The sequence below is a fragment of the Babylonia areolata genome, chromosome 18 (assembly GCF_041734735.1).
Source record: "Babylonia areolata isolate BAREFJ2019XMU chromosome 18, ASM4173473v1, whole genome shotgun sequence".
NCBI lineage: Eukaryota > Metazoa > Mollusca > Gastropoda > Neogastropoda > Buccinidae > Babylonia > Babylonia areolata.
The window spans coordinates 72,308,177-72,333,211 of NC_134893.1; the positions used below are offsets into that span (position 1 = coordinate 72,308,177).

General features: G+C 40.8%; 1 protein-coding gene across 1 annotated transcript in view; it reads left to right on the top strand.

Moving 5' to 3' along the window:
- Window positions 1-575: 575 nt before the first annotated feature.
- The window catches only part of LOC143293057 (RING finger protein unkempt homolog), a 28,810-nt gene continuing 4,350 nt past the window's right edge, over window positions 576-25,035 (top strand). The window contains exons 1-14 of the mRNA XM_076603931.1: window positions 576-655; window positions 762-971; window positions 4,478-4,791; window positions 7,413-7,548; window positions 8,216-8,333; window positions 9,695-9,779; window positions 10,485-10,615; window positions 12,375-12,452; window positions 14,220-14,354; window positions 15,484-15,748; window positions 16,994-17,274; window positions 18,404-18,661; window positions 19,967-20,062; window positions 24,022-24,174. Coding sequence (XP_076460046.1) covers window positions 600-655; window positions 762-971; window positions 4,478-4,791; window positions 7,413-7,548; window positions 8,216-8,333; window positions 9,695-9,779; window positions 10,485-10,615; window positions 12,375-12,452; window positions 14,220-14,354; window positions 15,484-15,748; window positions 16,994-17,274; window positions 18,404-18,661; window positions 19,967-20,062; window positions 24,022-24,174 — 2,316 coding nt within the window. The 5' untranslated portion in view covers window positions 576-599. The remainder of the gene's footprint in view (window positions 656-761; window positions 972-4,477; window positions 4,792-7,412; window positions 7,549-8,215; window positions 8,334-9,694; window positions 9,780-10,484; window positions 10,616-12,374; window positions 12,453-14,219; window positions 14,355-15,483; window positions 15,749-16,993; window positions 17,275-18,403; window positions 18,662-19,966; window positions 20,063-24,021; window positions 24,175-25,035) is intronic.

The window sequence follows — 25,035 nt, forward strand, 5'->3', positions numbered from 1 at the left end:
GTTGGAACCACAAAATATTCACAATCATTCATCTTCGTGAAATGGCATTAAAGGACTTCAGTTGACACAACCAGAGCAGAGGCGGGCAGAAAATTCAAAAATAAATCAGGATAACTTTATCTTCTTACTTCAGAAAAAGGAACTTCGACACACAGACAAGATGGAACAAAACTCCACATTCCAAAGAATGCTTTGCAATGCCAGAATACAGAATGACTCAAAATATGCCTGTGTCATTTCCTCTGACATGACAGGAATAACTGTGAGCCAACAATGTGTCGATCAAAAGTCGGTCACGTTCATGTCTAAATTTAGCCCACGATTGGCTCACAGGATGTCACAATATGATGACAGAACTCGAAACCACTCATGTTCAACCAATAATCACTTATTTGATTCGATTCGCAATGGGGTTTACTGCTTCTTATTTCCGTGATATGCCACATTGAGCTCCAGATTTTTAGTAATTTAAAGTCAAATCGAAACAATTTCAGCAAGGGGGAAGCCCCAACCATGTGACTCCAGTTGGCCAATCAATGACAGATTACTTGCTCCTTGCGCAAAATAGGCTGCGCAGAATCCAGTGATTGACAACAAAAATGCCGTCTGAAGCACCGTTACATGGAACACAAACAGAAAAACCACAGCATTATATGTGAGTTCAGCGTGTCGACTGTTATCAGGGTACCGAGCAGTTGATGGCAGATGTGTTCAGCAGTTATCTTGCCGCTGTCATATGGATGTTCTCTGTCTGGTTGCAGGTACTTGAAGGAGTTTCGCACACAGCAGTGTCCTCTCTTCGTTCAACACAAGTGCACCCAACATCGACCGTTTGCATGCTTTCACTGGCATTTTCTGAATCAACGTCGTCGTCGTCCTGTTAAAAAGCGAGACGGAACTTTCAGCTATAGCCCGGATATTTACTGTACGAAATACGACGAGGCGCGTGGAAACTGTCCAGATGGTGACGAGTAAGTGGTCATGTTGCTGTTGTCAGTGTTCGAATTTTGGTGGGAATTGTCCAATAAGAAGAAATATTTCGTCTTGCAGTTGTGAGTATAGTCAGTGAAAGAATTGGTCGTCGTCAACATAATTTTGTTTTTGTATTTTCTTAAAAATGTATTTAGTTGTAATAGCTTTGGTGTTTGGTTTCTTCGTTTTTGTAGGGTGCATCAAAGAAACAGGAGCGATGTAAACAAAAAGATTGGCCGCCATATTGATTCATTTGAAACGGGGGCAGGATTTTCTGCCAGTCTTCTCAAAATACGAGTCATATAGTTTTTGTGACTAAACTTAAAACATAGTTAGAGATTTCAGGAGTTTGTGCATTGATGATTATATTTTGTGATTTTTGTGACATCCATTTGAGACTGCCGTGCGAGTGTCTATGCGTCATCCGCACGTTGACGGTTCCCATTTGCGTTTGTTTTGGTTCCGGAGACGGGTCGAGTGAGGCCATTTGGGACTACGTGAAATGCTGCACGCTAGGTCGCTGTGGACGATAAAGACAAAGGAAAGAAAATATGAAAAGTACAAAAATTATAAGCCGAGTGCATATTTCAATAAATGCGGCTGAACAGTAAAATACGAGGACAAGACAGAAATGCGACCCAGTCAGCTGCTTCGCATTGCACTTTGCAGGTCGCGGCCTTGACCGGAGAACAGTTCCTTGATTAGTGGCCAGCTGGCAGTCAGTCATTCGTTTGTTTTAAATTCAAGATTGTTAGGTCACATAGAGAAACAACAAGTAGGAAACAGTGAAAATTATTATGATACTCTTTTTGACAATTGGGAAAAATAGTTGAGCCTGACAATAGAATATAGTGATACGATGTTTGGTTCACATGTCAGTTTCATTGCTCTGGATGGTGAATTAAAATTTTTGTCATTGCAAATGTGTAACAGCTGTAATTTCAGCTTTCTGCTTTCATGGGAGAGGAGAGGGAATATAAAGGAGTGTCAGAGTGACTTTGAAAAACATCTATTGTTAATAATTATTGTGGGGGTGTCATTCAAAAAGATTTATTAACAAACTTCTTAAGTACAAATATATTTCTACTGATGTGTTAACAAAACAAATTCTTCCTTTTACTATCCCCCAACCACACTATACTTTGACTTTTCAGTGTTACTGTTATAAATGAAAGTGTTTGCTGCAACCAAGTTTGAGAATGGGAAAGAATGTAAAACTATAAGGTTTTTTATTATTCAAGTTTGACTGATACAGTTATACTGATAGTGATCTGCCAATTAACACTGAATACTTTTAAGACATTAATAGATTATATAATAATAATAATAATGATATATATATATATATATAACTTTTAAGTAAGTTTTTAAAAGAATATAAAAAATTTAACGAGTGAGATTTAAGGCCATGCCAATGGTAACAATCAGTAAAAACAGTCAGTACACTTTCTTTTATGACACTCTTATTTTATGATGACAGTATAGTTTGTAATCACTTATCAGGAAAGAAAAAGATCTGACAGTGCAGCTTTTCTGCATTGTTTTTGATTAAATGATAATTGATACACATCACTTAGGCACTGACTCATTCATTGTGTCAAGCTCACAGCACTGTGGCACAAAAAATCAGTAAGGTCACAAATCCAGGTATCTGATAACACAAAAATATGAATCCCAGAGTCCTAATGCTTTAAAAATGGGAATGATGCATGTTTGTTTTTTTTAGTGCGTTCCTTGGAAATTCTAAAAAATGGAATGTAAAGTTGAAGTAGAAAGCACATTCAAGGACCAGAAATAGTTTGAGTTTCAGTCTGCCATTGTGTGTGTAGCAGTATTAACCTCCACCCCATATCTTCCTAGATTTTTAACTTATTAGAAGTCCTGCACACTTCCTGTATTCCTTTGATTTGCCCCCAGGTGATTGATTGGTTCTTGTTAGCTGTGGCTTTGGTCATTGACAACAGATAGGAAGACAGTTCCAGAGTTCGGAAGATGTTTTAGCTTTCTTTGATGGTACCATTTTGGGTATTCTTAATAAAAGTGGTCAGGTGCCATGGGCATGTGGTTTGGAAGAATGAGAAAATGCATGAAGTATTGAAAGCTGAGGGAGGATACATGAAAAAGCTGGAGTATTCACTTTTTGTGACAGAATGCTCCGACAGCTTCATTGAGGCACTTAGTGAGCCTCTCTCATGTGTGTTTGTGTGACTTAATCATGTAATAAGGGATGTGAGGCCAGAAGAATGGTCTTTTAGTTTTTGAACAATAATTATCTTAATTATTATTATTATTATTATCATCAGTAATATTTGATGTCCTGATGAATATGCAACAAAAGTTGGTGAAGTAATAGTCCGGAATGCACTTTGATTAACAATAAGTGAAAATTAAAGTGTCACCTATAAATAAGATAATAATGAAATAAACAACAAAAAAACAATAAATTAATAAGGGTCCTGCTTTCTGGACAGCATCCTTTGAAAGTTCATCTTATTCACTGTGGCATTTCTCAACCACTGGGTCTGAATCCCCACAGTTCTATGCATAATTTACTGATTTAGCTTATGTATCCACATGATGTGTGGATAGACATGTGTGCATGTGTGTACACCAAAAGACTTGACTTTCTCATGTCCTTCCACATGAACTTGCAGTCAGTGTATTTCTTCCAACAAATGAAAGCATGCAGTCAGTTGACTGTTGAGCAGCTTCATTCACCATTATTATTTCCAGTATTTGTATCCTTATTCAGTTATTGATAGTATTTGGATTGCTGGAATGATTATGAAGTGGATGGGTTGTGTGTAAATGCAGGACAATGCAAGTGAGTTCCTGCTGACTCAGACACGTAACGGACTGTGTGAACATGAGTCAGTCGCTAACAACTACATTTTAATTTTTACACATAATACGTAAAAGAACCCTTTCCCCAGATGTGATAAAAACTTTAACCAGTTTGCAAAATTACACCTGCACAGCTGCAAAATGTAAAAAAGCAGAGATCAGAAAACTTGAAGATAAGAATAGATTTGATTTGTTAGTAATTTGGTTGTAATGATTTTAATGGAAATGACCAAGTAATTCTCATTTTTGCGTTTGTTTTGTTTTCTTTCAGAATGTTCATTTAGGCACTGAACAAAACTTTGACTTCTGTATGCCAAGGGAGCATTTGTATGGAGATGGTGATTTTACATGAATCTGCCTCTTTTTAATACTTAGATGAATCCTGTAAACAGCAGATTGTGTAGCATTTCTTTGAAGACTTGCAGTGTTTCTGATGAACTGGACTGGATGTGATGTCTCATTTTAACAATTTAGCTATGGACCACGACCAGTTTGAATGAGAAAGAGACTGTGGGAGAGAGAGACTCAGTCATATATGTATGTCAGCATATTAATGAACAAGTGTCAAAACTGATGTTGTAAATATAAGTTATAACATGTACTAAGTGTTATAACATTTCAGCCCTATTCCAAATGACAGTGTCATTTTTTTTTCCTGCAGATGTCCATTTTTGCATCGCACCGCTGGTGACACAGAACGCCGCTACCATCTGAGGTACTACAAGACAGGGACCTGTGTGTATGAGACTGATTCTCGGGGAAACTGTGTAAAGAACGGACCTCATTGTGCCTTTGCTCATGGGGCAAGTGACCTTCGCCCCCCTGTCTTTGATAAAAGCGAAGTCCAAGGAATAGAGTTACTAGAGCAATCCCAGGACTCTTGTATGCTGAGCACTACCCCGACATCCTCTTCAAGTTCAAGTTCTACAGTGATGGAGAAAGAGAAAACGCCTGCAGAAGATCCTCAGTGGAACGGTAATGAAGTTGATAAAGATGTAGTAACTTTTATATGTTGTGCCATTTCATGATTTATGATCAGTGTTGGTTCTGTATTGTGTGTACTGTGCATGTGTATCGTTCGATGAATTATGAAAGCATTTGTAAAAGGTCCGCAGTGGAGGGATTATGTAATTGGTGTGTTGTGTGTCACTTCATGATTGATGACAAGATCCTTACTTCTGTATTGTGTGCACTGTGCATGTAAATGGTTTGATTGAATAATCTAAGCAACATCAACTGTCATGACAAATTGTTTTTTTCAAATGAGAAATCTGTTTCATCACGTTAATTGATTAGAAATTATGTAATTTCTTCAGCATTCACTGAATGCAAAAGTTGTCAGTGACTCTGTGTCAAATTCACAACATGGTTGCAGAAAAATGATACCAACTAATCAAGGTTGGAATATATGTATAGATGGAAATAGATTTTTGTTTTCAATATTATATGATTTTATGAGTTGATTGTGAGTGAAGAATTTCCAGTAATTTTATATATTAGAAAAAAAAAAATGAACTGACAGCTGTCACTACAACACTGCAGCACCCTTTGTTATGGTGTGGCGCAAGCAGCTTCCGTGTGGCGCATTCTCTATGTTTATAAATAATATAATATTCACATATTGATCTTTTCTCTCTCTCTCTCTCTCTCTCTCTCTCTCTCTCTCTCTCTCTCTCCTCATGCTTTGAGTTTATAAGATATGTTGAGATTAAAGCAGAATGGTTTAAGTAATTTTATCGTGAGAAACATTTTAAAGATTGATGTTTAATATATAGTACATGAACAGTATAATTTTTTATGGGTTCATGAACTGATAAAGATGGTATTTGAATTAAATGGGTGTTTAATTACACATTCCTTTTCGATGGATTCTGTTCATCATAAAACTACAGTAATTATCAGTGAAAATGGTCTTTACGTGTTGACAATACCTACTGGACTGCAAGATTTTCAGTGATGTGGGGCAGGAGACACCAAGGGATCAAATGTATTTACAAACTACAGATTTAAAGAACATAATTGTCACAATTGGTTCTGGTGTTTGAAATTATGTTGAATTGAAGATACTTCATTCTCTACCCTTGACATTTCAAACTACAAGCTCGTGCTTTATTGATTATAAATACATGTAATGCATTTTCTTCTTCTTGTTTTTTGCTATTTGATTATCCTGTAACTGCCAGTTGTAATTTTTATTTTTTATTTTTTTTATTGCTGACAAAATGTTGAAACTTACCAACAGTGCTGGAATGACAGGGGAAATATTATACCCCTCAGGACAAACGTTAGAACGGTTGCAACATAGGAGAGAAACAAAATGTCTGGCGTGTTAATAGCGCTTCAAAGTAGGAGATGACGCCACAAGCATGCTTGAGTAGGAATGTGCAGATACTGTATTCCACACACACTGAGTGACACTCGCATAGAAAGGATATTTTATACCCATGTTACCGTTGGCTGAAGTTACTCTTGAAATGTGCACAGTGTTCGCTGTGTGCGAACGTAACCAGTTCAGTGTGTCAAGGTCAGGTGGCTGTCTGGAGATAAGCTACTTTAATGATTGCATTGTATTGTGCTGTAATTGTATCATTTGATATCACTACACATTTCTCTTTGTGATATTTGGACTGCTCTCACAGGGGAGAGAACATGACCACAGTGCGCCACGTAGTGTGTTTTTGTTTGTTTTGTTATTGTTGTTTTTTGCCCTTCTTTTCTTTTTTTTTTCTGTGTGCAAGTGCATTTGTTTTGTAATCAAAGTGGATTTTTCTACAAGAATTTTGCCAGGGATAGACATTTTGTTGCCGTAGGTTCTTTTACATATGCTGAACGCATGCTGCAGACAGGACCTTGGTTTATCATCTCATCTGAAAGACTAGCACCCAGACCATGACTGAATAGTGATGTGGGGGGTGGGGGTTAAACATCTTTGTCGTACAATACTTAAGCCCATGGCCACTTACTTTCTTGTCAGGGACATTACCTCTAGGCCACCGCTTTGTTTCTTTGTTCTTTCATGGCCTGTCAGCAGCTGCCAGTCAGGCTTCCCCAGTAGGAATTTGAAGGCTCTAGTCAATTACAGTGTTAACAAACAAACAAAAAACCAAGGTATTCCACATTCTTGAAATTATTTGCTACAAATTTAAGTAGAAATGTCTTGTGTTAGCTTTTGCTCTTTTGTAAATTGAAAATTTGCCTTTTCATTTTCTTTTTGTTGTCTCTTCCTTACTCCTTTTCTCTGAGGTTACCAAGTGCAAGGTGTTGTGTAATATATGTGAGCCTTCTGTTTCTGTTTTGTTGATATTTTCTTTTTCAATTTCTTGGTTGATTTTTTTTTTTTTTTTTTAAATAGAATTTTATTTTCAGAAATGAATATGTTATTTAATATACATGTGTTGTAAAAAAAAAAATAAATAAATAAATAAAAATAAAATAAAGTAAAGAGAGAGAGAGAGAAGAAGAAGAAATAATGTCAGTAAAACAAATATAACTGTTCTAATTCTTTGTTTTTAGAAGCATTAAAAAAAAAAAAACAGTACTCGTTAATTTGTGATTTTTTATTGATTTTTCTTTCTTTCTTTTTTTTCCCCATCCAGACACAAACTTTGTTTTAGCAAACTACAAAACAGAGTCTTGTAAGAGACCACCCCGATTATGCAGACAAGGTTACGCCTGTCCCTATTTTCATAATGTCAGAGATAGACGCCGGAACCCTAAGCAGTTTAAGTACAGGTGAGTTGGCCAAACCCTTTTGTATCCATTTTATTTTGTCTTTGTTTCTTGCTTAGATTATTATAAGCAGGATCAGGAATGTAGTTTGTTTAGGTTATGTAAGCAGGTTCAGGAATTCAATTTTGATTTAGAATTAACACTTCTATAGAATAGATTATATCAGTGTGACCTTTGGTGTTTCTGACAGCCAGCCTCTAACCCATGAAGAATTGCTTTCCCAGACATTTTGAACCTCCCTGTTATTCATTTTAAAAGAAGAATCATTCATTGATCTATCTTTATGCATGCATTTGTGTAAATAGTAAGAATGTTGAATATATAATGCAGTGAGAAATGCTTTAAAAACTTACTGAGCTGGATGAGAAGTGATACATATTACGTGTTACCTGACAGATGCCCATCATCAATCAATCAGGCAATGTTTCTAATTGAAAAGATCATTTATCTGTCATTAATACATGACAAAAAAGGAAACGTTAAACATACGACAAAAAGAAACGTTTCATTTACCCCAGATCTTTACCATGTGGATTTTTAACTAAAGTTGTTGTTCTTTCTCTTTTCTTAGTTTAATGTAATGAACCCGCATTCAAAAGTTACAACTTCAGTTTTTGATTCTCTTATCATAAATATATTTTGTTTGTGGTCATTTTGAATTGTGCACCAGGTCGACTCCTTGTCCTAACGTAAAACACGGAGATGAGTGGTGTGACCCCACCCAGTGTGAGAACGGGGACAACTGTGTGTACTGCCACACCCGCACGGAGCAGCAGTTCCACCCTGAGGTGAGCAGTCACTTCCAGCTGTGTGGGGCTGGGGCGTTGCACTCAGGAGCTGTCTCAGCTGTGCTAAGTTTGCTTAGCTTCAAGTATGTTGCTGTCTTCGCTGATTCCGTACACTGGTCATAAAAAGTTCAGGGATTGCAGAGACTTTCACTACCTGTAGTCCTGTGGGGTCCCAGACGATGCCTTCACAGGGTCACTGTAATGCTGCACATTCCAATCAGATCTGCTTTGCTACTCACATGCATGGGCAGGCATACCTTCTGGTACAGGTTTCTGGGTCAAGAAGTGGTGAAAGGAATCAGCTCTTTGGAGCAGACGATACCAGTGTCATATTCTTTGGAGCAACAAGACCAGCGTCAGACTGAAGCTCCCTTGCACAGTTTTCACTCTTTTTATGTTTGTTATTAGAATTGTTACCTCACAGAAATACACTTGATGACCATGCAGTGCGGCCTTTCCACTTTCAGAGTGTTGGGGATGCATGTATTTAAGCGTTATCTGAAGTCCGGGTTTGTACTGTCCCGGGCTGGGTAGTATTTATGAGCAATCTCAGCAGTGCTAAGTTTTTCTAGCATGGAGAGTACTCCTGTCAACGTTAATTCCCATTGACTGAAGGAAATTGCAAATCAGCCCTGGTGAACAAGAGTGTCAGCCATGTGGTGTGCCATCTGTCACTTCACATTTCCTTGACTTTGAGGGAAAAAAAGATTTAGAATAATGCTATGGGACCTTTAAACTTTTTTTTTTTTTTAACATGATTGGTTCTTTGGACAGGTATGTGCCATGATCACAGTTGTTTTTAATATTATCCAGTCCAGTAAAACAGAAAGTAAAACGCAGTATTACATTAGAAAATCAGAAAAGAAAAGAAAAGCAGACAGTACAAATACATTTGATGATTTATGCTCACTTGTATAATGCAGGAAATGACTTGGGTGAGGGGGAAAGTGAAGCCTACTCACTGGTAAATCCCAGCTGAGTCAGCGTTTCAGGAAATGAGGTTGTTGGCTGACTTCCTGTGAATGACAAAAGTGAAAATATGTCAGAATTCAGCTCCTTGAATCCTAAACCTTAGTGATGTATGTATTGTAAAGCACGAATGGTTTAGGTAAGGTGTGAGACTGAAATAATTAGATAAGGCTTAGACAGCAGGCCCACAAATTTGGATTTTTATAACTTTTTGATGGCTGAGACTTAAATCTATGACTTCTGGATAAGTCAGAGTTTTAGGATATTTATACAGATGGGTGGATGGTGGAATATATGTGTTTCAGTGTGATTGCTGCTAATGCTTTTTATAGAAACCGGTCAGAGAGAATTATGCATAATTATGCACACATTGGTTGTGTGTGTGTGTGCAGATTTACAAGTCAACAAAGTGCAATGACAAGGTTCAGACTGGCAAGTGTCCCAGGGGAGCCTTCTGTGCTTTTGCACATGTAGAAAGTAAGTCAGGGACCAGTGTTTTGGTGGCAGCAAGAAGAGAAAGAACTAAATGTATACTTTGATGTACAGTTGAAGCACATGAAAGCATGTTTGTGTGTGAGAGAGAGAGAGCAGTTCTTGGTATGTGACTTTTTTGGGGTGGGGGTGTGATTGGTTGTAATTTTAGTTCTTTGATGCTGAAACAGACTTGGCAGCCCATACATTTTTGGCAGAAAATAAAACCTTGTTTGGATTTGATAAAGGATTCATAATGTGCCGCTTTGTCATATACAGTGTAGGCTGTCTGCACTGCACAGAGAACAACATGCAAACAAAGTGTTAAAAGAAAAACAGATGAAAGATCTGAATATTAATCTCCCCACACACCCCTCTCTTCCACTCCTCCATCTAATTCTAGCTCCTTGTATAGTATTCTGTCATTGCCAGCCAAGCCCCCCTAGAGTTTAAAAATTACAGTAAATATCACCATTACAGTCTTCTCTCAGTTGTACAGTTGTTTGAATAGATATTTTGGTCACGTTTGTTGGGTCTTTCACTTGTGTCATCAGTACACACAAGTACAGCACAGTGTGTGTTGGAACAGGAGTATTGATGATCCGCTTTCTTGTCACTCTTTTGTGTGTCTGTCTGTGTATTATGAAATATATGAAGATTTTAAAATAACATTAACGATTCATCAAATGATAAGTTTTCATTTTTGTACAGATGAAATTACGTCTCAGCGGGATGTTACAGCAACAACAGAGAACTCTTTAGCAGCCTTCGTTACTAGTGCCCTTCCCAATTCTGCCCAGATCGAGTCTTCCCATGTGCAGTCTGACATGCACTCACAAAAGGTGAGGGACATTAGAAGTGTTACGTTAGATCAGTGTGATTGTGTGTGTGTGTGTGGCCAACACATCCATGTCATAATCCAGGATTGGGTATGGGAGTTTTCCATGAGTGGAGAGCTTTGTTTCCTAGTCTGGCAGACTGAATTACTCCATATCCAGAGTTTGCCCACTGTTATTTAATTTTTAGAAAAATAATACTAATGCACATTTGGTCAGTTGTGATTTCATTTATTTATCCATTTATTTGTTTTTGTGTTTTATTTCATTTATTTATCCATTTATTTGTTTTTGTGTTTTATTTCATTTCATTTATTTTTCCCCCAGAAGGCTTGACTCAGCACGTTGGGTTATGCTGCTGGCCAGGCATCTACTTAACAGATGCGGTGTAGTGTATATAGATGTATATAGATTAGTCCAAACACAGTGGTGCCTTTTTGAGTAACTGAACTGAACTTATTTAATTGTGTATTTGATTTTCTGAAATCCCTCTGATGTAGTGAGCTATATATTCTCCCAGTGGTCAGCCTTTGATGCCTTGTTGCTACAGTGTTAGTGTCAGTGCATGTTGTCCTTTCTCAAAACACACTCTGTGTCTATTCCTCCCAGTTTCTTCATTGTTTTATTGGGCTTTTTATTCCCTCCTTATTTTTTTTTTTTTTTATCTTTCTTTGATAATGTCACATTGGCAACACAGTGAGATGGATTTGTTGTGCTCATTTTTGATAGATTATGAGCTTTGATGTCCATTGATCAATTTGATGTAGGGGAAAAAAAAACCCAGTCAAAAAAGGTATGTTGTGTATGATGATAGTGTGTTGTAAGCTGTCATGTATGTTTCACGATGCCCCAGCTGTTTGACATATTGAGAAACAGAGGACTGTGTAGTGATGTTACTTAACTTGTGTGAAACTAAACATTTGTGTCTTTGTAAGAAGTTTGTTTGTGTCAATATTTTTGTTTTTTCCCACATTGTTGTAGAGAACTTTGTGTCATAGAACTGTCAGACTGTAAGTTACAGTTCAGCGATTTTAAACCGTCATAGAACTGTCAGACCGTAAGTTACAGTTCAACCATTTTAAAACGAGTTAATAGACACGGCATTCCCACAGGCTGTGCACAGATACATGAGACAGTTATGGTGTTAACAAATGAACTGACAGCATGTGTTTTGATTTCAGTGAGTGGTTCTTGAAACAAAAACAATATATCTTGGTGTTTTCCTTAAGCTGTATGTAGTGGGGGTTTTTTATTGTTGTTTTCCTGTTGTGAACACACCTGTTTGAATGAAACTGAAGGCACCTAGAATTTAGATTGTCACACCTCTCACAAGTGTTTTTAAATCCCAGCAGGAGCATTTCTTTGTGTGTGTGTGTGTCTTTGTTTACTTTTTGTCTGTTTCTTGATTTGTTTACTTTGCTTGTATTTGTTGATTTGTTTATTTTGCTTCAGTTTGTTGAGCTTTGCACCAGCCTTCCTGCGTGTGTTCACAGATGTCAGTGCAGTAAGGTGCGAGTTAGGAACTGGAGTTAGTTATCAGTGTTGAAAAGATTGCTGAGAAAAGGGACTGTCACCTTGTTTATTTGTTATCTAATCAGTTAACAGTAACATCAATGTGTTTTCTGTTTGGTCATGTGTGTTTTGTTTTTTCCAGTCCAGCAGAAGAGCACCGGTACTGTGGAGAGACTCTGTACCATCAGTTCAGCTTCAGAGGGAACTGTTTTTGTTGTCTGTGGTGATGTGGAGCAAATATATTTGTTTGCAGGAACAGAATGGCAAATCACACCATGGTAAACTACCCGACCCAATAGGCAAAGAGCGAGCAAATAGCAGTAGTAGTTTTGTAAGTATGCTTTGTTATATCAGCATATTAAAGAGATACAGTATTGATCGTGTTAGAGTTACCTTGTGTGTGACGCAAGTTAAGTGTGCTGTTCTGGATTTAGATTGTAGACAAGTGGGAGTGTTGTGTCATTGGGCACTCTCACCCGGGTTAGTATCCCAGCATTAGTGAATGAATTATGTCTGATGAAAACTGTCCGTGTGGTGGTCACTGCTGGATAGTGTGCCTAATGGATTATGTCTGATGAAAACTGTCCGTGTGGTGGTCACTGGATAGTGTGCCTAATGAATTATGTCTGAAAACTGTCCATGTGGAGGTCACTGGATAGTGTGCCTAATGAATAAAGTCTGAAAAATGTCCGTGTAGTGGTCACTGGATAGTGTGTCTAATGAATTATGTCTGAAAAATGTCCATGTGGAGCTCACTGGATAGTGTGTCTAATGAATTATGTCTGAAAAATGTCCGTGTAGTGGTCACTGGATAGTGTGTCTAATGAATTATGTCTGAAAAATGTCCTGTGTAGTGGTCACTGGATAGTGTGCCTAATGAATAAAGTCTGAAAAATGTCCGTGTAGTGGTCACTGGATAGTGTGTCTAATGAATTATGTCTGAAAAATGTCCGTGTAGTGGTCACTGGATAGTGTGTCTAATGAATTATGTCTAATGAAAACTGTCCACGCTGTGGTCACTGGATAGTGTGCCATTGATGGGTCCAGCTTGCCCCTGTGTGTCGCTTCATCTGTGCTCAGCACTTGTGTTGTGTCTGCAAACTGCTTATGTTTTGTTGTCAGAGTAGTTACCAGCACAAAGTATTTCCTTTGACAGTCATCTCTCAAAGCTTGTCAGGCATTTGTGTTTCAGTTTTTCATGCATGTGAATGCAGCCTCTTTATTGGTTTTAAAGCAGTAATGTGATGAGTCTGCAGACAGTGCTTCAGTAAGATTTGGCCTTATAGGGATTTGGTGATCACTGTTTACTTGACGAACTCAGAGGGTAAAAGATTCCAGCCTTTTGATGATACAGTAGATCCTTGAATCTTAAGTTTGATATTGAAGCTGTGAAAAAGGTTCCATTATTGATGTTTGATATGAATTTTGCTTTGTCCTATAAATTTGTCTTGTAAATACCGGTATAACAGCCTGAAGATACCTTCGTGCTGTGTCCACACAGTCTTTGTGACTTGTCAGAATCGACCTCCACCCACCCTAATCCCTGCTTTGAAATTGCCCCTTTCTTGAGTTTGATCAAGCTGTTGAAAAAGGAAGGGGGTCATTCTGGTCTGGCCTTTACTGACCATCCCAGTCCCCCCGCCTCCCCCTCCTGCCCTCCCCCTCCCGCACCCTCCCCTCATACATTATGACAATGGAAGCAAACTGGGGGAGGAGGGGAGGGCAGGGGTTCTGCTTAGGTAGCTTGCATTGATTCTTACTGGACCAAATTGACCCTCTGGTGTAATTTCAAGCAAGCCCAGAATGACCCCCTATATCCATTCTGAGGGAGGGAGGGGGAAGGTAAAATTGATTATGGGGGGTCAGTTCTGACCAGTTGAAGTTTACCCTCAGGTTTCATTCCTAGTTGGTCCACATAGACCCTTGGGTTAATCAGGGACAGTCAGATTTGACCCTGGGGTTAAACCCCCTGGGGGTATGAATACATGCTGCACCTGGTCAGTTTTCATGGGAAGCTGAGAAATGTGGGGGTGGGAACCTTAGCTGTGGCAGTGCTGTTCCTGCTGAGAGCTGACGGAGGAAGGCCCTTGGTTGACAGGTGTCCCAGAGCCCAGGGTCCTTGGACAGCTACCACAAGGTGCGGTCCGGCAGCGTGTCCAGCAGCATTGGGTCCGACTTTGGTTCCGGACATTCATATCACAAGGCTCCCGGCTCAGAGCGAGAAGATTCCAATGTCAGTTTCATGGGTTTGAGCTTTTATTCATTTATTTGATTTCTAATGTTTAGGTTCCAGGAATCAAATCCCATTCACAGCACCTGGTGGGTGAAGATGTGCAGACTTGCTGGTGTCTGAACCCCCATCATTAGTAGATGCATGCAGAAGATCAGATGCCCTTGTCAAAGGTCCCATAAACCATTTCAGCATTCCTTGGGTTACGGAAACAACATACCCAGCATGCACACACACCCGCCTGAAAACAGAATGGCTGCTCTCGTGAGGAGGTTAAAAACAGTCATACACTTTTCTTTTTTTTTTTTAGAGAAGAAAAAAAGAAAGATTTTGTAAAGCCTACTCATACATAATGAGCAAATATGGAAATTGCAGACTAAGAAGAAACGAAGGTTGCTAGCCCCCAAGACGAAGTAGTTTGCGTCACAGACTGACAATTGCAAGTACATGTGCTTCGATCCCCATCAGTGGTGGGGTTTTCGGCCCATGCTGGCTTCAACCCAGAGCTGAGTCTGCTATGGGCTCAAATGGGAAGATTGGGACCATACAGTCGAGTCATCCACTTCACGGATGTGTCTTTGGGAGTGTTGCTCAAATGTCATAACCAACATCACAGGTGTCTATCTCTCAGCCTGGTTGATGCCAGGATATATTTTGAGAGCACAGCCTTGTCAAGAAGTCCCAAACTAAATAGACCCCCATAGCAGCATCTCCATCAACTCCATCATCATTCATCATCATGGAAATTGATTGTATGATTGTCAGTCGTGTCTGACTATGACCATCAGAAGGACAGAGGAGGCAACTGCTGTCCCACCTGTCTGGGCTAGTATTTTATTATCATGGAGAGTCTTGCCCACCCACTCTCTCGGCCAAGCTGGTTTTAGTACAGTCGGCGGTGGGATGGTTCCCAAAGGCGGCTAGCCCCCAAGGTTGCAGCACTAAGACCCAGTGCAGTCTTGCCTCCTTGTTTTAGAGTCTAGTCCTTCACAAAAGACTAAGCATCATGGGAATGTAGAAAACTAAAATGCCCTAAATTGTGTGTGGCTTTTTTCACAATTTTTTTCAATTTATTTTATTATTATTTTATTTTGCATGATTTCATAATTTTGCATCCCTGTATGTGTGACAGGTGAAGTTGCGACAGCACCTGCAGTCAGTAGAGAACGACCCAATGCTGGACAACACGGAGAAGGCGCGGCAGAAAGAGGCACTGATCCTGCAGCACAGCATGGGGGCTGGGGGGGGCCTGCTGGGAGGCCTGGGGGGGTCACGACCCCTCTACTCCCCCGTTGGCCAGGCCCCTGCCGCCCAGAACCTGGGTCTGGGCATGTCCTCCATGTCCCCCCACGCCCCCGCCTTCTATCCCCCTGGCAACACCGTGGAGTCTGTCGTGGGTAAGTCTGTGTGCTGTGGTGGTGGATTTTCTTGAGACTCCTGTTTTGTCTCTTTTGTGTGTGTGTGTGTCAAGTTTCATTTGTTTTTCAGCTCTTTCACCGCCAGGTTTCTGTGTGAGAAATACTCCCCATCGCTAAATATTCTCGGTAGGGTGCTTTCAGTCAGAGGCTTTGGTTCATGTCAAAACACTGTGGACTTGTTCACTTCAAACTGGGTGAGGGGGCAAAGGTTAGTCATTGTTCTACTGTTGGGAAACTGGCTGCAACTGTCCAGCTTTGTTACAATGCGAAACAAGAGAGGCAAGGCCTTCAAGACTCACTTGTGATACACTGAAAAAAAAATCCAAGCTTTTTATGTATTGTGTATATTTTCAAAATGTAATGTTTAAGATGAGAAAGATCAGTTTAAAGCGAATTAAGTCCCCTTGCATTAATTACAGAGTAATTTCCCTTTTTTAGTATCTGCACCAAAACGTTTGCAAAATAAATAAAACTTCCATGCTTAGCAAAAGAAGTTCCTGTTTGAACAAAAAATGATAATAATGACTGCTCTTGTTGTTGGGTCAGAATATCAGATCAAAGTGCCAAGTTTAGAGAATACAAAAAATATAAATATAACAGTAAATGCAGTTTGCATATAATTAGGCTTCATTTTTTATTTTTTTTGTGTCCATCCCAGAGGTGCAATATTGTTTTAAACAAGATGACTGGAAAGAACTGAATTTTTCCTATTTTTATGCCAAATTTGGTGTCAACTGACAAAGTATTTGCAAAGAAAATGTCAATGTTAAAGTTTACCACGGACACACACACACACACACACACACACACACAGACAACCGAACACCGGGTTGAAACATAGACTCAATTTGTTTACACAAGTGAGTCAGAAATGGTCTTATCAACATGATCCTTTGATATCAAGAAAAGTCACCTATGGCGGTGCATTGTGTAGTCAACTAAAATCGCCTGTGGCAGTGAAAAAGTTAGAGGAAGCATTTCATCTATTGTAACTACTTTTCAGTGATTGGTTCTAAATATTTTTTAAAAAAAATAATTAAAAAAAAATTTTTAAATTATTTGTGTGGGTAACTTTTCACGAAGACATTTAGATCCCATTTTTTAAAGATGGTTTTCGTTCTTTTATAGAAAAAAATGGAGAAGTATTGAGGAAAAGGCATAATTTGCAACGAAAAGTCAGAATTTACAACAAGCATGCTCTGTGTGTGTGTGTGTGTGTGTCAGGCAAGGCCCTGGACGACTTGAACATGGACGACTTTGACATCACCAGTATAGACCGGGAGCTGGAGCGGGACAACGACACCAACTCAGTGAGCAGCTCCCTGTCAGCGGGGCTGTCCTCCTCGGGCGCCTTCCCCCCGTCGGGCCCCATCGGCATCCCGCCAGGCACGTTACAGCAGCGGCACAGCATCAGCAGTCTGTCACAGTCGCCCCCCTCCCCCTTCGGCTCCCTGCCCCACTCCAACAACCTGCTGCAGCTGCACAGGGACATGCCTCATGATCAGGTCAGTGGTTTGCTTTTGCTTTTGATGTTGTTTGTTTGTTTGTTTGTTTATTCATTGATTTTATGATGTATCCATTGGTTTCTTTATGCTTTTTTGTTGTTGTTGTTGTCTTTTTTCTTCGTAAGGCCTGACAAAGAGTATTTGATTACGCTGCTGGTCAGGCATCTGCTTAGCAGATGTGGTGTAGCGTATATGGATTTGTCCAAATGCAGTGACGCCTCCTTGAGTAACTGAACTAAACTGTTGTTTTTCCCACTTGTTCAGTTTCTTTTCTTTTCTTTTTCTCTTTCTTTTTTTTTAATTCATGCCTTCTGTTCTGGAATAGCCCTGTTAAAACTGATGACTGTCCTGGATTTGACAACTGTAGATATGCGTTATGGGGTAAAAATAAAGAAATGGGTGCACCTCTTTTCACAGGTGGACAAACCCTCCAGGGGATGGGGTTTTGTAATTCGAACAGTGTATGCATGTGCATAAGCCCGTATGGGTTACAGAGAGTAAAAGTTAGACGAAGGAGACTCTGTAAAACCCCCACTTGGTTTGACACCTTGAAACTAAAACTGTATACCAGTTAAGTCTCTCTGTTCCATTTGAGTGTGTCTGTGTCCTTTCCTTTTCCCCCCTCTTCCTGTCATTTTCTCATGCTGTCTCTCTGTCCTCTCTGGCTGGCTGTGTCTTTCTCTGTCTCCCCTCACTCTGTCTCTCTGCCTTTCCACCTTTTTGTATAATGTCTATGCACCGGGGTTCCCTTTACCCCCAAAATGATGTGTTTGTAAGCCAGTGTGTTTTAAAGTGATTTGCCTTAAGCCTGAACAAGAGAGACGAGATCCTAAACTGAAATGATTAGTGTGAATTTTGTATGTATTTCTTTAATGTGCCCCAAAATGATGGGTTTTTAAGCAGATTGATTGTTTGAAAAAGGTTGGGTTTTTTTTTTTTCCAGGACAAGAGATAGATTCTAAATAAAATGATGCAGTGTGCATTATATGTGATTTACTTTCATGTATCCAAAGGTTTACAAGTGTATAATTCAGATTGTATAGTCTTGTCTTATTCCTGACCCAGAGAGCAGAGGTTCTAAAACAAAAAGACACAGCGTGCATTATGTGTGTCTGTGTGTGTGCCCCAGCTGTCCTCCCCACTGCCCAGCCACCCTGTGTTTGGCAAGTACCATAGTAACCACGGCTTTGGCGACGGCAACATGGCCTCTCCCCGCAACGCCGGACCCCAGTCCCCCTCCCTCTTCCATCAGCTCAGCCAGGCGCCAGGGGGCACCACTGTCACCAGCAACGGAACGTCCAGTGAGGTGCAGCGACTGAAGGATGATCTGACGGCCATGCGCAGCAAGATGGCAGAGTGGGAGGGGGTGTACACGCAGGCCAAAACGGTGAGTGGGTCTGGTGTGCATCAAGCGCCTTGTCTCAGGGCTTCTTACAAGCAGAGATGCCAACTGTTAGGATTTCACTGTATTTTGTTACACTTGTTTGTAGTTTGTTCCGACGTTACACCAATGTCAAAATTTTTCCCAGTTCATTTAACTACATAGCATGGTCACATGTTTTCCTGTCGTTACATTACCCAAATGATCTAGACCTATCAGTCACAAGGCCAGGGCTTCACTACTAACCTTGGTCTCACATGATGATGCTTGGCTAACCATGTGTGTAAACATTGAAACCACATTGAGTGGACCAGTCAGCTTAATTGTTTGCCCGAACAAGACAGAACGTGGCTGAATCAGGTTGCATCTGTCAGTGTCTGTTCCCAGTGGATTAAGCTATGGAGTGCAAGGAAGGAACAAGCTGATGTGGCTCGGAGTCCGAGTTTTTCTATCAGATTCAAAATGTTCCTTCCAAATTTCCTGATTGCTTCTACAAAAACTTGACAGGGGAAACTTTGGGGGTCCCTGGGACTCGTGAAGTGCTGTCTGCCATGTAGACAGAAGGAGAGAGGGAACTGTCAAGTTGTTGGTGTGGGAATGAGGTGGAAAAGGAGTGTACTGGCCTGGTTGTAATGCAACCACCTTTTGAGTGAGAGAATCTGGGCGCACAGGATTGAATCCCACTTTCGGCAGTATTTTCTCCTCCTCCACCAGACCTTGAGTGGTGGTCTGGATGCTAGTGGTTCAGATGAGATGACAAACTGGGGCACTGTGTGTACATGCACTTAGCACACATAAAAGAACCCTTGGCAGCAAAAGGGTTGTCTGACAAAATTCTGTAGAAAAATTTGCTGGGGCAGTGAAACAAATGTACTTGCAGAAAGGGAAGAACGAAAATGGGTGGTATGACACACTCTCCCCTTGGAGAGCAGTCCCAAGTTCACACAGAGAAATCTGTTGTGATGAGAAGTATTATATTAAACAAGGCAGTTGTTCCCTTGTCTCAGTTTGCCCAAGGGACAGTGATAGAGTCGGCTCTTTCTATCTCCACAGGTGAACAGGCAGACTGGTCATTTGCCAGGTTAGGTCCTCATGTTGGAATGAAGACAGATCTTTGAGGCATGCAGTCAGCCTTTTTTTTTCTTTTTTTTTTTTTTGCTATGTTACTTGTTGAGAGTATGCAAAGTATCTTGATTTGAAAGACTTTTTTGTTTTTTGTTCTGCTTTGAATGTGGAGCAGAGCCAAGGGCTTTTGAAAACTGATGAGAGTTGTTGGAATTTCTTTTCACATTTCTACTGCTTTGTTTGCAGGCTTGTGATGCGTGGCGCAGAGAAGCAGAGGAGTGCACAAAGCGGTCCAAAATGGCTGAAGAAGAGAAGTTGCAAGCTGTCAAACAGAGAGACGAGGTCAGTGTGTCCAGATGTCGTTTCCCTCTCTGTCATGCTGTAGTGTGTTGTCAGTCACTTGGAGCGGGGGAACAGAGAGGAAGAACATGTGTTAACGTTTGTGTTGTGACTAATCTGAAGTTACAGTCAGATAATGAAACCGAGTCAAGATGGTGTTGCATGGGCATGCAGAAGGGAAGTACTGTACTAAAGGGAGGTCACTCCTTACTGGAGTCTGCACCAGTGAGTCAGACTAAACGTAATTTTGGGATGAAAAAATATCCTTCCGTATGAAGAGCACAGGAACAGGAGTCAAGATGGCTGCCGGAAAAAGAGGGCGCTAGTCAGGGATACATAGGGAAGGTGACCTACTTAGGGAGGTTATCGGCCATAGCTACTTTCGTTTTCTCCGCATAGGCGGATAGTAGTTTGCACAGGACAGGAATGTCAGACCCCTGCCGGAGTCTGCACTAGTGGGTCACGGTAAGTTTGTTAGTTAAACGTAATTTTAGGAAGAAAATTTCCTTTATAGTTGATTTTAATTGACAGAATTGTGTGACTGAAGTTTAAAATGAGGGAAAAAAAAAGGTAAGTGCTGGACCAAGTAAAATGATGAAGGAAAAAAAAGTAAATAGTGTAAGATCATAGGTACCTCGAGATGATTAGGAGACAACGTTTGGAGGCATAGTCTTTTTCAAGTGCAGAGAAGTGTTGGCAAGTGACAGTAGTCTGTTGGAGGTGATCTCAGTCCACTGACTTATTCTTTGTTCGCAGGCTGCAACTCCCACATTCACTCGTATGTACACAAGTGGGCTTTTACGTGTATGACCATTTTTACCCCACCATGTAGGCAGCCATACTCCGTTTTTGGGGGTGTGCATGCTGGGTATGTTCTTGTTTCCATAACCCACCAAATGCTGACATGGATTACAGGATCTTTATCATGCATATTTGATCTTCTGCTTGCATATACACACGAAGGGGGTTCAGGCACAAGCAGGTCTGCACATATGTTGACCTGGGAGATCGGAAAATCTCCAGCCTTTACCCACCAGGCGCAGTTACTGAGATTCAAATCCGGGACTCTCAGATTGAAAGTCCAATGCTAACCACTTGGCTATTTGCGCACATCTGTCCACTGACTGGATTATCACAGATGACTCTGACTGACCTCAGACTACCTGCAAACACTTCACTGCACTTAGAAAAGTATCTATAAATAGAGTCAAAATGATGTCTAAAGTGACCAAGATCTTACACCATTTACCACTATGTTTTTTTGTTGTTGGTTGTTGTTGTTTTTTACTGAGGTTCCATTTGTTCTAGTTGATGGTGCTGGAGTATGGAGGCAGGCATGAATAGCAGCAGTTAGTTTAAATGTTGCTTGGTGGACAGTTTTGTACAGGTCATTTGACGCTCAGATGCTTTATTTTGCAAAAATGTGTCATGTGCGGTTTCAGTTAGTCTCAATTTCTCGAGCACTTGACACTGTGTTCGGACAAATCCATATACGCAATACCACATCTGCTAGGCAGATGCCTGACCAGCTGCATAACCCAACACGCTTAGTCAGCCCTTGAGTGCATGCATATATATATATCAGGGTTTGTCACTAACAGGAGCGCTGAGCGGAACGCTCTGAAAAAACAAATTGCGCTCTGGAAAATTCCTTGACTCAGAGCGCTTGCGCTCTTGATTTTGAAAAGACATAAGCATACACTACTGTATCTAAATTGTTATTCCATTGTCCATCACAAACAAGAGTCAAAAGCGCGATCGTTTTGCATTTACCGAAGTTTGAAAGCCGTCTGTTTACGTTTTGTTAGTTCAACCGGAAGTAGGCCACAAGGTACAGTCCTCTCGCCTTTTCTTTTTACCTTGTATACGGCTGAATGCAGAAGTCTGACCAATTCGTGTCCCCTCGTTAAGTTTGCAGATGACTCCGCACTGACAGGACTTATTACTGATGACGATGACACTGACTACCGAAGAGAAATTGACAGGTTTGTGAACTGGTGTGAAGAAAATTTCCTTGAGCTGAATGTTAGCAAAACCAAAGAGCTTGTAATCGACTTCAGAAAAAAGAAATCAACTTTAAGTAAAATCATCACAAAAAATGAAGTGGTCGAACAAGTAGACTCATACAAATATCTCGGTGTGATAATCGACAATAAGCTGTCTTGGAATGAAAACTCAACTGCACTCATTAAAAAGAGCAACAGTCGCATGTACTGTCTTAGAAAAATGAAATCTTTTAATGTATGCAAGCAGATGCTCCAAATGTTTTACACATCTGTTGTCTGTAGTGTTTTAACATACGGAGCCGTGTGCTGGGGGGGAAACCTGACCAAACATGACAAAGACAGGTTGGAAAAAGTCATTAGGAAAGCGGGTGGGGTGGTGGGTATAAGACAAGACACCTTTAGCGACATGCACAATAGAAAACTGACTGACAGACTAATAACAATTTTGACCGACGTAAGACACCCACTACATGATGACATTAATAGCAGAAGGTCAGACATAAGTGGTAGGTTTAGAGCTCCACGCGCAAGAACATCTCGATACATTAATTCATTTATTCCTACAGCCATTCGCGCACACAATCAAAACATCCAATACACTAAGTGAACCCTCCCACCCCCCAAGCCCCCTCGCCACAGCAACACCTGAACTTCACCAGCAGACGAGTGTATGGGAGCAGACATTATGGGTGCATGTGGGACTGAGCGGGTGAGCACGGGCAAGCAAGCATTTGTGTGTGTGTGTGATCGGAAGTGATTTTTAAATATTTTCTTATTTTACTTGGATTTCATGTATCTTAATGTTAATGTTCTAATCTTACTGGCGTGACATATGTTATGTGCATGCATACGTTGTTTGTGTGTGTGTGAGTGTGTGTGTGTGCGTGTGTGTGTGTGTGTGTGTGTGTGTGTGCATTTTACTTATATATACGATTTATTCCCTTGATGTTTTTATTTATGTATTGTTGTACAATACCTTATGGTCTTAACGTGTGTGTGTGTGTGTGTGCATGTGTGTGTATGTGTGTGTGGGTGTGTGTGCGTGCGTGCGCGCATGTCATTTTTAGTAATCTTATACCCTTTTTTGTTGTTGGATGTTTTCATTTGTTAATATTGTTGTGCAATACCCTATTGTCTTAACATGAGTATGTGTGTGTGGGGAGTGGGGGGGTTAGTATATCGTCAGCTATTGGGAATTCTTATTTGACTAGTTTTGATCTCTTCTTATGTTGCGCATGATTTTATGCCAGTGTTTACAATGAGCCTGTGATTGCACAACTTAATTTCCATGTGGATTAATAAAGTGTTTTTGATTGATTGATATAGTGAATCAGGGGAGGCTATGCAAAAGAGCGCTCTTCAGACTTGAAGAGTAGAAAAGTGGAGCACACGATCGATTTCGCGGCCGTGCAAAATCAAAATGCTGAAATATTTGATCCCAAAAAGGAAGGCTGACGGTTTTTAGTGTGCGCTCTTAGTTTTCAGTTTGCGCTCATCAAAATTCTGAAACTAGAGCGCAGGCGCTCATGTGAAAAAATGTTAATGACGAACCCTGTATATATATATATATATATATATATATATATATATATATATATATGTGTGTGTGTGTGTGTGTGTGTGTGTGTGTGTGTGTGTACCCATCAGACCGGATTTCTTCTACAGAATTTTGCCAGAGGAGAACACTCTTATTGCCATGGGTTGTTTTTCAGTGATTCATGTGCTTGCTGCACACCATGACCTCAGTTTATTGTCTCATCCGAATGACTAGACATCTGAATGACAGTTTCATTTTCCAGTCAAACTTGGGTTTAAGGGCGAGAGTGGGATTCAAACTCAGACCCTCACGGCTTCTGTATTGGCAGATGAGCATCTTAACTATTCTGCCACCTTTCTCCTGTCATATGCGGATGGTACAATGCTAACATCACCTGGCGGTGGTGTTGCTGTTGACAGGCACTGGGCGAGATCCAGCGTCTGCGTCAGGACGGGAACTACAGTCCCTTTGCCCGCTGTCTGCCTGGTCCCCAGGAGATGGAGGCTTTGTCTGTGGAGACCCTGCAGCAGCTAAGGCATCAGATACAGCTGGACCTCAACTTGCTGGACCAGGTCAGTGCTATCCTTGTCCCTTTTCAGGGCCTGAGGCATCATCAGTGCTAACCTTGTCCCTTCTGTCTGTAGCTATCTATCTCAGGGCCTGAGGCATCATCAGTGCTAACCTTGTCCCTTCTGTCTGTAGCTATCTATCTCAGGGCCTGAGGCATCATCAGTGCTAACCTTGTCCCTTCTGTCTGTAGCTATCTATCTCAGGGCCTGAGGCATCATCAGTGCTAACCTTGTCCCTTCTGTCTGTAGCTATCTATCTCAGGGCCTGAGGCATCATCAGTGCTAACCTTGTCCCTTCTGTCTGTAGCTATCTATCTCAGGGCCTGAGGCATCATCAGTGCTATTCTTGTTCCTTCTGTCTGTAGCTATCTATCTCAGGGCCTGAGGCATCATCAGTGCTATCCTTGTTCCTTCTGTCTGTAGCTATCTATCTCAGGGCCTGAGGCATCATCAGTGCTATTCTTATCCCTTCTGTCTGTAGCTATCTATCTCAGGGCCTGAGGCATCATCAGTGCTATTCTTATCCCTTCTGTCTGTAGCTATCTATCTCAGGGCCTGAGGCATCATCAGTGCTAACCTTGTCCCTTCTGTCTGTAGTTATCTATCTCAGGGCCTGAGGCATCATCAGTGCTAACCTTGTCCCTTCTGTCTGTAGCTATCTATCTCAGGGCCTGAGGCATCATCAGTGCTATTCTTATCCCTTCTGTCTGTAGCTATCTATCTCAGGGCCTGAGGCATCATCAGTGCTATTCTTATCCCTTCTGTCTGTAGCTATCTATCTCAGGTCAGGAGGCATCATCAGTGCTGTTCTTATCCCTTCTGTCTGTAGCTATCTATCTCAGGGCCTGAGGCATCCTCAGTGCT